We start from the raw sequence: 16,686 nt of genomic DNA on the forward strand, positions 1-16,686 counted from the left end.
GTGGTAGGTCAGTGCGCACTCACCCCATTCTTCCTCTCCCACTCAGCCCATAAGTTACAATCCCTTCCCAGCATGTGCCACATTTCGCCCACAGCTTTTACCTAAGTGACTACTTTCAAGGCTTAGTTACTATTCCTTCTTCTATCTCCCATTAACCATGTAACTAAGCCCATTAGTTAGTATTTGACACCAATCCAGTCTACAGCGAAACCTAGCCCTAGTCCTGCTGTGTAGCTTACCTAACCGTACCCTGCACTGTCCCTTACTTGCCCCATAGTCATTGGAAAAAGTATTTGTGAGCGTTATTTTGGTGGAGGGTGTAGGGTGGATTAGAACTCAGTCTAGAGTAATATTCAGAGTGGGGCTCGGAACGGAGGAGGAAGAGTCGGAGCGGGCCATTGGAAATCATGACGACTCACCATGAGCATAAAGCATGCTGCTCCTCCAGGATGTCTCCATCACTGCTGCACGTTCTAGTCAAGCACGCTGTGCAGTAATAATTAAATGCCTCATATTCTTCAACGGCCCGATATATTTATATTTGGCAGCTCGTTCTTTAATTAACACACAGTAAGCATCTTGCAGGTGTCACCCTCACCACGTGAAATCGTTTTCATCCTTTTAAGAAAAAAATATCTATTTTTGATTATGGGGGTGATCACGGATTCATTCATGTCGCGCATTGCAACTGCATTGTGGGAACTTTGCGTGGAAAGAATTTGCTCTCTGACTAAAAATCACATCAGAAAAATTCCAATGGCGCTAGGGGAGCAGCTGTGTTATGCTTCTGTACAATGGGTTGAGTGCTGCAATTCATGTTTTTTTCTTTGGATCATATAGCTACTCCTGCCTGAGGCCCTGCCAGGAAGCCCACTCCCGGTGGGACACAGCGGCTCGACTGCACCTCATGAAAATGGAGGCAATTGCAACGGAGTACCGCTGGCTATTGGTGCTCGATGGGGAGGAGAAGGAGGCCGCCTCTGCTGCCTCAGGCCACCAGCCAGAAGGACACCAGCAATATCGCCCCACCGCAGGCAGCCGAGGTCCCCAGCCACCGAACTACTTGCCAACCACCACTACTACCACCACTGTAGACTCTGCTGTCATTCAGAGAATTGTGCAGGACCTGGCGGAGATTAAGCACTTCCAACAGAAACTTTTGCACCTGTTGGAAATTGTGGTGGCCTATTTTTAATGAGGTGGTGAGACTTATTGTGGGAGATGAGGGTGGGAAGGACAGTTGTGGACAAGGTATTTTTTGAGGTATGTTGGGTTTGGGTGAGGGGCTGGGCCTGTTTTGGGAGGAAAGGGTGGGCCTTTTATGCATTTTCTGTCCAATTAAATCAGTGAGTTTTTATGTTTGTTTATCATCATGCTAATCTGTCTTTGCGTTACTGTTAGAAGAATGGCATCATACACAGTTGAAAAGGAAGCTCTACTAACACAGAGGCCGTCCTTTGCCGCACCTGTCCCATTGCGAGCGGTTGTCCCGCTGTGTCCATCACATTCCCTTTTCAAGTTTTTATTTCCCTAACTGATAACGTTTTCCATTTGTTAACTACTCTACTTAACCTCATCCAGTTAAAAAAAAACCTACAAACAGTGTTGTAAAACAGAATATGAGTGACTTGACCATGCACAACCTTCCCATCCTTGTTTGATGAGACTGAGCAGCAATCGCCCTCCCAGTGTCAATAATATTTATATACTACGTACTGCCCTTGCCCTACCCTTTGTAACTAATGACCGCTAATGAGGTCCTTCAATATACATAAAAACCAATCCCTCTTCCCAGGGAGCTTCTTTATTTATCTGAACAGATAAAGCGATGTCTGCTGCCTCTCCTTTAATCAGACTAGACCTTAATGCAGGGCCTTGCAAACAGCCTTCTTAATGTTTGTGGTGGTAAACTATCAGCGCTAACAGGCACAACATCACAGCGAATGCAACAGGACATGGCAAATTAACCTGGTGAGATGAATTAGTGAATCACAGCCCCAACTAGACTGAGAGAAAACAGAATGAGTAGAACACCCAAGATTGGGGCTACCATTATAAAACAACAATTAGCAACACAGTGTTAAGTTACTTGCTAAAGTAAGCATAATAAACCCTCAGTTCTCACAAGAAGCCAGTAGGACTCAGTTGAAGGATACTTCAGAAGAATCGTAATACATGGGGGTATATTGTGGGAAAGTGCACACTACCTATGCAATACTTGGCCATACATCACTAAGATGTCCTTTTCATGACTGGGTCAGAGGGGTGGTGTGGGCAAATGTCAGTTTTGGTTCTAGCCAGCTCCTGTTACAGTTGACGTCACTTTAACCACATCCCCCACCAAGAGTGAGATCTGTTAATGGTGGAAATTAACAAACAACTCAACTGACCCCAGAACCTGGAGGGAGAGGGTTAGGGGTTTTATGAATGGATGGGTAGAGGGAGTTAGGGAAGGATGAGAGACAGACACACACACCATTCATCAAGTCGATGAGCCCATCACATCTGTTGGGGAAGGAAGATGGCTGTTCGGTTACCAAAAACAAACAGTCCTTCAGCTCCCAGACTCCCAAGTTAGCTAATAAGTTTGTTACCTATGACGTGAAAAATGCAAAATAGGGAGGATCCACGCACACATAATTATAGGTAGTTAAGAATAGAAAAAGTATAATGTATACTGGTGGATGGTACATCGGCATTCTTCTAGCTTTGTCTGTTTGGGTGCAGGTATGAACCAAACAGCCAGAGCATTATGGAGCCCTCTTCTGACACAAGATGGCCTGCTGGAGTTAAAAAATAAAATGTCAACATTAGAGAGTCGAGTTCAGGTATGATGTTGCCTGAGGAGCAAAGGGGCAGAGGCTGGTGCAGTGGTGTGCCAGTCACTAAGAATGGAGATGAACCAATCTCATATTAACACCCACAACAAACTAGTTTCATGTACCTGGCTGATCCCTCCTTAACAATTGTTTTGTAGTCCTCCTCTATGTAACTTCTGTTGTATTAGTCTAGAAAGTATAATCCAACCTCACTCAGGGAAGTATTCAGGAGAATAATCACTGACCAAACTTCAGATGACAGGCCAATTGCCCACATCATCCTCTGTTGTTTCAGGAGGAATATAATCCCTTGGGATGAAGTATTTGTTCATTTTAATCATCACCGGTCTCTTCATGTTTTGAGGCAAGAGACTGGTCCTTCAGACTGTGATAACTGCGCCAGCTGTACTGAAAGTACGCTGTGAAGAAACACTGGCTACTGGACATGCAAGATATCTTATTAGAAGCCTGCTGAGTTCTGGCCACTGTGCCCTCTTGCCATACCAATAGATCAATGGAATCTTTATCCAGGTACACCTGTGTTGGGTCGTCCAGTTAGTAATGGCCCCTCTTTTGAATTGTCATTGGTGATGCCACTTGCTGGGTCTACACCTCTGCACTTCCCTTAAGTCCTGTTGATTTAAACCATCCCATTTCAGAAGTTGGCCGTGTGCTAGAATCGGTTGTTGCTGTGGATTATGGAGTAACTGGCAATGGTGCTGGCTGTTGCTGCAGAGACTGAGCCACCAACACTTGAGGTTGAAGGCTGCACTTTAGAAATTCTGCCCCAGCCTCCAATTTGCTGCTATTCTTCTTCTGGATCAGTCCCTTTGCTGACGATTCAAGTCTTATAAACTAAGGCATCCCTTTCAGTAAAATGATTCAAGTGGCTAGTGATTTTTTGTAAGGTGGATCCAGTATGGTGGCACAGATGTAGGATGGAGGATGCAATCTCTTTTTGCAGCCTTTGATTAGTGTTCAAGTACATAATTGAACAAACCACCAAAGATCATGCTTCTTTTTCGACACTTGTGAACGTTTGTTCCACCCTTTTCAGCTGATCCTGTGGCTGATAAAACAATGGGATTGCTTGGCTCATGGTATTGTCTTCCTTGCTGACTTCCTGTGTCTTAATCTCGAAAGGGAGTAGAACAACATTGTCATGGGTTTGGTAGATGCGCCCGCTCCTCTGAATGACATATTCGTTGCTAGATTTGTGTGACTAAAACAGGCGTTGCAGCATGTAGTACGGTGAGTTCGAACGTGCTGGCACCTCCTGTTCGAGGGCTTTTACAGGTAGTCTATAAGCACTCGGAAGGATCCTCTACTGCTTCTGGGCTTTGAAGAATGACAGAAATAAGTGCATATTCTTCAGCAGAGGACCAGTATGTTGCAGGCTACCTCTTCTATTTTTTAGAAAGTCCGGCACAACTAGACTGATGCAATACGCCAAACAAAGGACTCTGAAATATCCACCATCAGCTATGGCTTTAACTATTTTACTGCCATTGTTGGTGGCAACAAATCCAATTGTGGGACCTTTGGGTTTAAGCCATTCTTAGACCTTGGTATTTACCTCTTCGAAGACGGTGAACATCGCAACTGTTGCGTGCTGCCGAATGCCCCGAAAAGCATAATTTGCAATGAGACCAGCAGCTAGCTTCAGCCTAACTTCCTGGAAAGAGACCCAGTATGTCGTGATGCACAATTCATCTCTTGCTTGACAACTGGTCCTCATGCCCATTGTGAGATGGATGGACTGAGCATCGCTCTGCTTTATAAAGGTACCAGCCAATTATAGCGCTTCATGATGCAGCTTTGGCACAGCCGCTATAGCAAAACCACTCTGGCTGGGAACCTTCCTTTTTGGGCATAGAGCCCCTACAGATTCTAGTAAGCCCACTCCATGTTCCTATGGTCCAGTGACTCCTTAGTAAACGTAGCCTGAATAGTTGGCGGTTTGTCTTGTGCTACTACTGCCAAAAGCGACCTACGGGTACCAGCAGCAGGTAGAGCCTCAGCACATTGGGGTGGGAGTTGCTGTATCCTCTTGTGTCATGCAGAGGTTGCTGATGGTGAGGTCTGTATACCCTGGGTGAGGCTTACGGGGTTGCTTTCCAAGATGGTGCTGGCATCCTCTTTTTCCTCCTCTTGACCACCGCCTTCTGTCATTTTAGCTGCTGGTTCTCGCTCACCACCAGCAGCTATGCTTTTGAGTGTGTATTATTTTTTCAAAAGAGACATTTGGTCTCCAGTACTGTAGTGCCACAATTAACTTTCTTGTGGCAAACGGAGCATCTTGCAGTGTTATCCTCTTGTGGGCAAAGCTTGACGAAGTGCCAAACTGAAGAGAAGAGCTTTCTTATTGTGCCAACGTCTGAGGATCTGGAATTGAAGCTAGCTTGTGGTGTTTTTGCCTGCCTTTCTGTAGGGTGTGCTGCGACTGTGGTAGGGGCGGTGGTGGCAGCAGGTCTCTGGAGACTTGCAAATATGGGATCCGGCGGTGGTGTTTGAACCGCATACCTCTGAGCAGGTTGAATAGAGGTGATCTGTACCTCCTCTGTGCCACTCCCCATGCTGATGATCACTGTCCTAATTTTCATGGCCATCTTCTTCGCTTGTAAGGCTCTCGGGAATCTTCCTTTTCACTTGCCTCTCGGACTCACCAGGGTCCATTTCTTGGCCAGATCATCGGAAGAGGGGCTTTGGAGAAGATGGGTGAGTACTCTTTCTTCTCCTTGCTGGTGATGGTGAAGCTGGCGGGGGAGGAAGAGCCGTCTTCTTAACAATATCTTGCTCAGCTACAACCTCCACCTTCCTACGTCCGGAAGATCTGTTACTGCAGCTCCTTTTTATATACTTTACTGTAAAAATAAGGTTTTGGGCTGAGTTGATTCCATTTCAGATTCACTGCTGTCCATGACTGCAGCGCTGAGAGACGTGGCCTCAGGTTTTGGTTGTGCTGTTGAGGCAGGAATCTCAGCCTCTTTATACACAGAGGAAGCGGCTGCAGGTAAGTCACTTTTTCTGAAAAGGGATGATGGCTTGATGCCAGTGGTGGCGACCTGCGTCCTCTCCTCCCCACTGGCTACTTTCTTGACAGGGGCTTCCTTCTTTGGGGGTCATCTTCTTAGCACTAGAAGCACTTACAGTGAAGGGCTCTGGTGTCACTGTTAGCTGATTCATTCAGGTACTTCAGTACTATGCAGGATGTCTTCTGCTCCACCTGCAATCAAAGCAACAAAAAATCCAATCTGTGAAAAGTGGGCAATCAGAAGAATTTAGCCAATGTAACACAAGGAAATCATTACCCTAAAAGCTTAACAATAGTGTGCCCAAAAACATGCATACAATGTTTTTTCACATGATAACGTTACACAGAAAAGGTTAGTTTGTGTCCCCCAAGAGCCATCGTGGGAGGCGGGAACCCTGTAGGAACAGAGGGTGTAGGGAAAAAAATACATGAAATATTTGCTGGTGCCCCAACAGTCCTTAGACCCCATGGGAATATATGGGAGGCAGGGTAAGGCAGACAAAAAGAAATCCATCAAATAATTGCTAGTACCCCACCAGGGCCTATAGGAAGTCTGTAGGAGGCAAGGAAGTTTAAGAAAAATTGAATAGAAACAACGATAATACTGCAATTAGCCACAAAAATGTCATGGTCCTCTTCTATTAATGGCTTCTAAAAGTAGAATAAAGGGCTTGAAGACGCACTGGCTACACAAAATGGTGGAAGCTATCTCATCCACCACATGGCCACTGAAGAAGGAGGCATGGAAAACAAAGACAAAATGGCCACCAAAGACACGCACAATAACCAACTGCATAAGGTGGTGGTTGCCACATGGCCAGCGAAGAATGAGGCATGGAGAACAAAGAGAAGATGGCAGCCTACAGCATCGCTAAACACACACCCTGGCAAAAATCAAACACGATACATCAAATATTTGCTGGTGCCCTACAAGAGCTCATTGAGACTCTATGGGAGACAGACGAAAAAAATCACAAAAATAAATAAAAACACTGTGCTACAATCAGCCAGAAGCACAAATGAATATATCGGGGGGGAATATGATAAACGTCTTCTAATTAATGTTCCTAGGAAATGAATTTTTACAGTAGAATGAATGGATTGGGGCACAGCTCATGCACCACATGGCCACTAAAAACGGAGACATGGAAGTCAAAATGGCCACCCAAAAACAAACCCGCACCCACATCCCCCACCCCCAAAAAAAGTTAATCACACTTGGCCCCCCACTTCAGCTCAAACTCCAGACCACCTACCAACAAAGATACAAAATGAAACCTAAAAAAGGAACAAAGGATACTGGTGCATACCCTCACGTAAACAACAAATGTTTTCCAAAGTGTTACATAAGATAGTAATTGAGATAACTACGGTGCGGATACAACAGGGATTGCAGATAAAGAGAGAGATTGATATTTTCCCTCCAAAATCCAAATCAAAGGGCTGGACAAAGCACTGCGAGGAGGCTTCAGGCGGTGAAGAGGAAGTTGCTACTGTATGTACAGTAACCTCCTAGTCTCACTAGAAGTTCCTTCCTGTTTTTTTTTTTAAAGTGAATTTTGCTATGATAAAATACCCAAAGGGTCCATTCATTTAAAAATCTCAACTTGAAAATATATTTCAAGTTGATTTTTCGGCTACTCGAGTAAAAAATCTACTTGAAATGCTGACTGGCGACCACTCGCGTTAAGGTATTTCATCTCATGTTTGAAACAATGGCTGAAATGGTCTTTTGGCAAACATGAGTGTTCACACTCTCAGGTTGTTTCAGTGCGTCTTGCGATCCGATATTCCCTGTGTAGAGGGATAACTGAATGACTCCAGTTACTCTGGAGTAATTAAAATCACGCCCAGGCCTACATTAAAGCAAACCTCTTGCTTTCCGAGGATAAGAATTGTTGGTTTAAGCTTCCCAGGAGATTCTAAGGTGAGATCAGAAAGATGGATGGATGAACAAGACTGGTGTAGGAGCAGGACGTAGGACAACCCAGGGTGAGTTCAGAAGGATGAATTGTCTAGAGTGGTGGAGGAGTGCAGGAGGCCATTCTAATGTAGGATCAGAAGGGTGAATGAATGAGCCTGGTGGAGCAGCATTCCACTGGTGGAGCAGCATTCCACTGGTGGAGCAGCATTCACTGGTGGAGCAGCATCCACTGGTGGAGCAGCATTCCACTGGTGGAGCAGCATTCAGTGGTGGAGCAGCATTCACTGGTGGAGCAGCATTCACTGGTGGAGCGGCATTCCACTGGTGGAGCGGCATTCCACTGGTGGAGCAGCATTCCACTGGTGGAGCAGCATTCACTGGTGGAGCAGCATTCACTGGTGGAGCAGCATTCCACTGGTGGAGCAGCATTCACTGGTGGAGCAGCATTCACTGGTGGAGCAGCATTCACTGGTGGAGCAGCATTCCACTGGTGGAGCAGCATTCCACTGGTGGAGCGGCATTCCACTGGTGGAGCAGCATTCCACTGGTGGAGCAGCATTCACTGGTGGAGCAGCATTCACTGGTGGAGCAGCATTCCACTGGTGGAGCAGCATTCACTGGTGGAGCAGCATTCCACTGGTGGAGCAGCATTCACTGGTGGAGCAGCATTCACTGGTGGAGCAGCATTCACTGGTGGAGCAGCATTCACTGGTGGAGCAGCATTCACTGGTGGAGCAGCATTCCACTAGTGGAGCAGCATTCCCCTAGTGGAGCAGCATTCCACTGGTGGAGCAGCATCCCACTGGTGGAGCAGCATTCACTGGTGGAGCAGCATTCCACTGGTGGAGCAGCATTCTACTGGTGGAGCAGCATTCACTGGTGGAGCAGCATTCCACTGGTAGAGCAGCATTCACTGGTGGAGCAGCATTCACTGGTGGAGCAGCATTCACTGGTGGAGCAGCATTCACTGGTGGAGCAGCATTCACTGGTGGAGCAGCATTCCATTGGTGGAGCAGCATTCACTGGTGGAGAAGCATTCCACTGGTGGAGCAGCATTCACTGGTGGAGCAGCATTCACTGGTGGAGCAGCATTCATTGGTGGAGCAGCATTCACTGGTGGAGCAGCATTCCACTGGTGGAGCAGCATTCCATTGGTGGAGCAGCAATCCATTGGTGGAGCAGCATTCACTGGTGGAGCAGCATCCACTGGTGGAGCAGCATCCACTGGTGGAGCAGCATTCACTGGTGGAGCAGCATCCACTGGTGGAGCAGCATTCACTGGTGGAGCAGCATTCACTGGTGGAGCAGCATTCCACTGGTGGAGCAGCATTCACTGGTGGAGCAGCATTCCATTGGTGGAGCAGCATTTACTGGTGGAGCAGCATTCACTGGTGGAGCAGCATTCCACTGGTGGAGCAGCATTCCAGTGGTGGAGCAGCATTCCAGTGGTGGAGCAGCATTCACTGGTGGAGCAGCATTCCACTGGTTGAGGAGCATTCCACTGGTGGAGCAGCATTCACTGGTAGAGCAGCATTCACTGGTGGAGCAGCATTCACTGGTGGAGCAGCATTCCACTGGCGGAGCAGCATTCCATTGGTGGAGCAGCATTTACTGGTGGAGCAGCATTCACTGGTGGAGCAGCATTCCATTGGTGGAGCAGCATTCACTGGTTGAGCAGCATTCCACTGGTGGAGCAGCATTCACTGGTGGAGCAGCATTCCACTGGTGGAGCAGCATTCACTGGTGGAGCAGCATCCACTGGTGGAGCAGCATTCACTGGTGGAGCAGCATTCCACTGGTGGAGCAGCATTCACTGGTGGAGCAGCATTCCACTGGTGGAGCAGCATTCACTGGTGGAGCGGCATCCACTGGTGGAGCAGCATTCCACTGGTGGAGCAGCATTCACTGGTGGAGCAGCATTCCACTGGTGGAGCAGCATTCACTGGTGGAGCAGCATTCACTGGTGGAGCAGCATTTCACTAGTCCCCCATGAGGCGCTCCTCGCCAGACTTTATGACATCGGTCTGAGGGGGACGGTGTTCAACTGGTTTACATCTTTTCTTGAGGGTCGCCGACAAACGGTCTGGGCCTCCCCGAGCTCCGCTGAGATGCCGCCATTGGGAGTCGGAGTTCCGCAGGGCTCTGTGTTGAGCCCGACTCTTTTTAACATCTTTATGACCCCTCTGGCGGCACTGGTGGAGCCCTTCGGGGCCCAGATCGTTTCCTACGCTGATGATACCCAGCTGCTTTTCACGTGTAGGAAAGATCAGGTTTTTGATGGAGAGAGCATTCGGGGCTGTTTAGGGATGGTCTTCAACTGGTTTCAGCAGAACAGCCTCAAAGCTAACTCTAACAAATCGGAGGTGCTGTTCTTTGGTTGTTCCTTAGACCCTGATTGGCGGGCTTGGTGGCCAGTGGATATGTGCCCCCCTGCTCAGGCTGCCCTGGTGGCAAAAAATCTGGGAGTCAAGATTGATAATAATCTGACGCTGAGATCCCATATCCTTGGTCTGACGGGCACTTGCTTTGGCATTCTTAAGATGCTCCGGAAGTTCTTGCCTCTGCTCACAGAAGAGCATAGAAAGATCACTGTGCAAGCCTTAATTGGCTCCAGATTGGACTATGCCAACGTCCTCTATTTAGGTCTCCCGGGCTATCTTGTGCAGCGGCTGCAGGTTGTGCAGAACTCTGCGGCTCGCGCTATTTTTGGCCTTCATAGGCGAGCTAGAGCGTCCGGTTTGGTGCAGTCGCTTCACTGGCTGCCCATCTGGAAGCGGATTATGTTCAAAGCATTGACCCTGGCTCACAAAGCGCTTTTTGGCTTTGGAGCAAAGTACTTGCAGCGCAGGCTTGTCTTTTATCGCCCGGTTCGATCTCTGCGGTCGGAATCTTTGTTTCTGGCTGTGGTTCCCCGAGTGACAAAGGCCCGTATCGGGGGGCGCTCCTTTAGTTTGAGGGCCCCTCAGCTTTGGAACACCTTACCTCTGGCCCTGCGACGTACATCTAATCTGCTCTTGTTCAGGAAGGGCCTTAAGACCTGGCTTTTTAACCTTTAGTTTGTCTTTTTGTCTCCTGTTTATGTTTGTTTTTATGGTGTTATGTTTTTTTCACTGAGCTGCCTAAATAAAGCGCCGGGACACTCTTATTGAGTAGCCGTGCGCTATAGAAATAAAATTTAACATAACATAACATAACACTGGTGGAGCAGCATTCCACTGGTGGAGCAGCATTCAGTGGTGGAGCAGCATTCCATTGGTGGAGCAGCATTTACTGGTGGAGCAGCATTCCACTGGTGGAGCAGCATTCCACTGGTGGAGCAGCATCCACTGGTGGAGCAGCATTCCACTGGTGGAGCAGCATTCACTGGTGGAGCAGCATTCCACTGGTGGAGCAGCATTCACTGGTGGAGCGGCATTCACTGGTGGAGCGGCATTCCACTGGTGGAGCAGCATTCACTGGTGGAGCAGCATTCCACTGGTGGAGCAGCATTCCACTGGTGGAGCAGCATTCCACTGGTGGAGCAGCATTCACTGGTGGAGCAGCATTTCACTGGTGGAGCAGCATTCACTGGTGGAGCAGCATTCCATTGGTGGAGCAGCATTCACTGGTTGAGGAGCATTCCACTGGTGGAGCAGCATTCCATTGGTGGAGTAGCATCCACTGGTTGAGGAGCATTCCACTGGTGGAGCAGTATTCCACTGGTGGAGCAGCATTCATTGGTGGAGCAGCATTTCACTGGTGGAGCAGCATTCACTGGTTGAGGAGCATTTCACTGGTGGAGCAGCATTCACTGGTGGAGCAGCATTCCATTGGTGGAGCAGCATTCACTGGTTGAGGAGCATTTCACTGGTGGAGCAGCATTCACTGGTGGAGCAGCATTCCTCTGGTGGAGCAGCATTCACTGGTGGAGCAGCATTTCACTGGTGGAGCAGCATTCACTGGTGGAGCAGCATTCCATTGGTGGAGCAGCATTCACTGGTTGAGGAGCATTCCACTGGTGGAGCAGCATTCCATTGGTGGAGTAGCATCCACTGGTTGAGGAGCATTCCACTGGTGGAGCAGTATTCCTCTGGTGGAGCGGCATTCCACTGGTGGAGCAGCATTCCATTGGTGGAGTAGCATCCACTGGTTGAGGAGCATTCCACTGGTGGAGCAGTATTCCACTGGTAGAGCAGCATTCACTGGTGCAGCAGCATTCCACTGGTGGAGCAGCATTCACTGGTGGAGGAGCATTCCACTGGTGGAGCAGCATTCCACTGGTGGAGCAGCATTCTACTGGTGGAGAACATACCATGGCCAGAGCAGAAGGATTAGGAGCCGGCCCTGGGGCACTTCGGTGGCCGGTTAGAGGGATGATGCAATGTGACCTGGACCGTCCGAAAGACATCATGAGTCTCAGAAGGTTGTATCAGTCTTGATGGAGGAGAAATGAGGACAGAGGCAAGGATGTGAGGTGGGAATGAAGTATAGAGAGCAGGACTGCTTGTAGAAGCATGAGGAGAGATGAGGTAACGTGAAGAGGGGTGGAGCCAACGAGGCTAATGAACTGGAGATTAGGTGTGCTTTGACTGATGACAGAAAGAATTATGTAAGGTTGTAGTTCGAAAGTAAGAGGGTTTTTTGGGTGGGAGGTGTAGAGGGGATGGTGTTCGCCTCTCTGGTCTTGTGACTGAATAGCCCAACGGTGACAGATAATATGTAGCTCTAAGAACACGCCTTTACCTGCTCTGCGCTTTCATTTCTGCTGAGGCACCAGGTCTATGGGGGGAAGAGTCCCACCTTGTCGCGAGCGTCTGTCGTGATGTGCCCCCATGATGCTCTGGCCTGCAGTGTCCGCGCATGCTTCTGACCACTCCCAAGCTCAGCATGGCGGTGCGCAGTCGCTGCGGTTTGAGACGCTTCGCTGGTGCAAGGCCCCTTCAGGGGGGCTCTGCCCACCCGTAGCTTGTTCTACACTGTGCTGAATGGTCATTACATCTGATGCTTCTCTTGCAGGCCCCTGCTTTGCTCCATGACCTTGCAGCGCGATTGTCCGAAGAGGACTGGACGCTCCTGCGCGAATGGCAGACGGAGCTCTATGAGGTTGTGATGAAGGAGCTGCAACAAGCCTTGACATCTCTGGGTAAAGTGACCGTTTGAATTGCAGTAACTAGTACTAAGTAAGTGTGATCCCTGGTGGTCAGGCGACTCACTAATGTTTGATGTCACATGAAACTCTGGAGGGGTTACTTTAATATCTTGATGTTATCTGCCGTCATTAAAAACATTGCCCATGTGCCAAGGTGAGACCTATTGGCTTTGCTAATGTTTGTTCATTTTAAGGTCAGTTCAGATAAGTATGTTCCTACACAGTTAGGTTCAATGACCTGTTTATTGGCAGCTCACTGTCTCCCGGCCCTTGGATTGGATGAGAGGGAAACAGAGCTCCAAAGATGAGCAGGGATCACACAGAACCTTAGGAGGACATGAGATACCCTCCTTACAGCACAACACACATCCACACACAGGGATATAGCATTAGAGAGCTGTGGAGGGAACACACAGGAGGACATGAGACACCACACTGCCCTTCTTACAACACACATCACAAACAGGGAGGTGGGATTCTAGACCTGAGGAGGTACACAGGAGGTTTCTGCATGATACTCCTCTCTGCTTGCAGCACAGCAGAAGTCTAAACTCCATGTGACAATAGAACATCTCACCTTACAACATATCACAACACACAGAAGATGCCAGGGAACCCACAGGGGCAAAGGAGAGCAGACACCCCAGCTGGGGCTGACCAGGGAACCCACAGGGGCAAAGGAGAGCAGACACCCCAGCTGATCAAGAAGGGGTGGGCCTATTGTCTCAGGTGCTGCTGGTGGCCTGCATGTTCTTTTGATGGAAATAAACCCTGTTGGAAGTTCTTCTGGGGCTCTCCCTGCTATACATTGGATGTAGGGGAACCATAGAATCACAGCAGGTGTAGCCAGACGTCTAAACAACGCGTGGTGGCGTAAACTGAGCACCATGGGAGGTCACCCTGGTGGGCCGGGAGACAGTGAGCTGGCAATAAACAGGTCATTGAACCTAACTGTGTAGGAACAGAAGTATCTGAACTGACCTTAAAATGAACAAGCATTAGCAAAGCCAATAGGTCTCACCTTGGAACATGGGCAATGTTTTTAAATGTACTTGCGAGCAGCAGTAGTAATGATTTAATTTGTATTATTTATTTATTATGCAGTTTCATTTTACTCTATTCAGCCCTGTGAAAGGCGTCACAGCGAGTACTCCCCTATGTCAGTTCTATTGGCATTCTTACCATTTTTAAAAGTTATTTTATATGGTATGTTCTGGCCAGTTATTCTATAGTATGATATGGTCTGGCCTGTGGTATAGTATGGTACAGTATGGAATGGGGATGTGCTGTATGGCTTATCAATGTATGGTGTGGTATTGTATGGCTGGTCCTTGTATTGTATGGTATAGTATCTCCTGTTATTCTATGCTATAGTAACGCCTGTTATTATATGCTATGGTATGGTATACCCTGTTCCTCTATAGTGTGGTATGTGCTGTCATTGCATAGCACTAATATTTCAACAAGGGATACCCAAGGATCACTGGGGACGTGGGGTAATAACTATAAAAAAACACTGGTCCCTGGTGACACTACTCTAGATGCAAAGACCCAAATGGCGAATAAAATGTATTTAAAGGAGCTTATGAAAAACAATTTTAAGACACACTACGCGCCATGAATATTGGTGCAAGATGAACGTGCTCAGTGCTTTCCCTACACGTGACACACTCAAGTGATAAACCGGTATAAAAAATCCAGGTGTATCAACAAACGTAAGATCAGCAAAGCCCTTCACAGCAAATTCTCAACAATCATAGAGTGTCCGTGTTTTTAAAGGCGATGGTGTTTCCATCTCAGTAAAAATGACCGGATCATCATCAGAATTCCAGGCTACAACGAGAGAGAGATAATGAAAAGTAATACAGCTGCAAAAGGAGGGTGCTTGGTTACAAGCCTCAGGAACAGGGGATATAACACAATTCACAAAATTATTAATCAATTAAATAAATAATTACACATTTATATTAATTGTTTTTTAAATAATACTTAACTTCCCGTCCTATCCTAGAAACTCAATACCTGCTACGAATCTATAGATTACTATTAGAAGTAAAATAAAAAATTCTCAACCACTTAAAAATCCCAAACTATATTTGACAAAATGAATAACAATTATACAAACAATAATAACACATAAAATAAATATATTAATTAAAACAAGTCAAAATAATTGAAAATCATATTCTTTACAACTATAATATTGAAAATATTACAAACAACAGTATTCTTAATAACAATATTAATTACATGGAAAAAACAATATTTTTGACAATAATATTTCTGCATCACGATATTTCTGTCTCTTGATATTGAAATCTCAATATTTTGTCCAAATACTGATTCAAGCCTAGTGAAGGAATCCAGAACTCAGACTTGAGACACGGCCCCACGCGTGCTTCCCAATGCGGCTGGTTAGAGCCCCGTATGGGTATCGAGCATATTTCCAGCCCAGGCCATTCCCGGGCACTCTGTCCCCGAGGCTTGTCACCAAGGACCCCCTCCTTTAGCTGCTGTATTACTTTTCAAAATCAGTCTCTCTGGCTCGTTGTATCCCCTGAGTCCTGATGAAGGATCCCGCCATTTATATTGGGATTGAAACACATTCGACTTTAATAACACAGACTCAATTGAGAATTTGCTGTAAAGGGCCATGCTGTTCTTGTGTTTGTTGATACATTTCTTGATCACAATTTATCACTTGAGTGTCTCACCTCTAAAGAGTTCTCCTGAAATCGGGAGTGATTCAGTTGTGGACTGTGGAGGCTGGAATCAATACTTAACGAATCTACATGAAGGAAATGCCTCCCCAGACCATTGATCAAAAAGCGATTCACGTAGGGAACCCACGTGTTGTTCCTACAGTTGTTATTAATTTGTCCTGTTATTTACAATTTATCTTCCAGGGTATACACTCTTATTTATCACACCCGTATTGCTGGTTTTCTTTGAAATAATTAGTTATCGTTCAATGAATTACAAATCTTTTTTTCTTTGATCACAGTATATTTTTCCTTTTTGCAAAAGTTTTGAAAAAGCCTGCTATACATTTGCACACACATAGACATAGGACAAAACTCAAAATGAAACAAAGCACACTTTACATGACACCACTTCATACAGACATATGGTGACGTAATCAATAAACACAATGCATGTACAACAAAACAAGCACTATATCTTGAGTACAGTTCAAAAACCTTTGTTTGCAGACAAGCAGCTGAATGAATGCAGTTGCCTGACTTGTGTCCTGTCCTTTATTGTTTTGGGGTCTGTTGCCCCTTCAGTCCTCTTGTGTGTAGCGTGTAATGCTACTACTGGGCCCTGTAGGAAATTGGAGTCATAGCATGAGTTAAAGTCAAGGTGGGATCCTAATTACCCGCTCTCATATTGCCACAACTTATGTGCATAAGGTGACCCTGATGGTGGTTGCTCTTGGCCCCTTGTATATGTACGTCGATGCGTTTCGACCTTCAAATATGGGCTTGTGCTGTAATTCGTGGAAGGTCTTCTTCAGGGTTAGTTGACTTTGTGGACACATGATCCTGGCTGTTTGCTTAACTCATTATATGTTGTATCTAGTCAGTTTATTGTTCCTTGTTCCTGATTTATAGGAAAGTCCTGCGTGGTTGTCAAACCTTAGCGTTTGTAAGGCTAGGACCATCTGTCAGTCTTGGTCTCAGAACCTTAGTTGTGCAGCTCATTGTATTAGTTCCCGGCGGTGTTGGTCTGTGTAATCCGGACTACTGGAGTTGGTTCTGCGAGTTTCTTGTTCATCTAA

General features: G+C 46.8%; 1 protein-coding gene across 1 annotated transcript in view; it reads left to right on the forward strand.

Moving 5' to 3' along the window:
- The window catches only part of LOC144826180 (uncharacterized), a 215,762-nt gene that overhangs the window by 16,196 nt on the left and 182,880 nt on the right, over nucleotides 1–16,686 (forward strand). The window contains exon 2 of the mRNA XM_078684574.1: nucleotides 12,773–12,899. Within this exon, the coding sequence (XP_078540700.1) occupies nucleotides 12,773–12,899 (127 nt within the window). The remainder of the gene's footprint in view (nucleotides 1–12,772; nucleotides 12,900–16,686) is intronic.

Source organism: Lissotriton helveticus, chromosome 3_2 (genome assembly GCF_964261635.1).
Source record: "Lissotriton helveticus chromosome 3_2, aLisHel1.1, whole genome shotgun sequence".
Classification (NCBI taxonomy): Eukaryota; Metazoa; Chordata; class Amphibia; order Caudata; family Salamandridae; genus Lissotriton; species Lissotriton helveticus.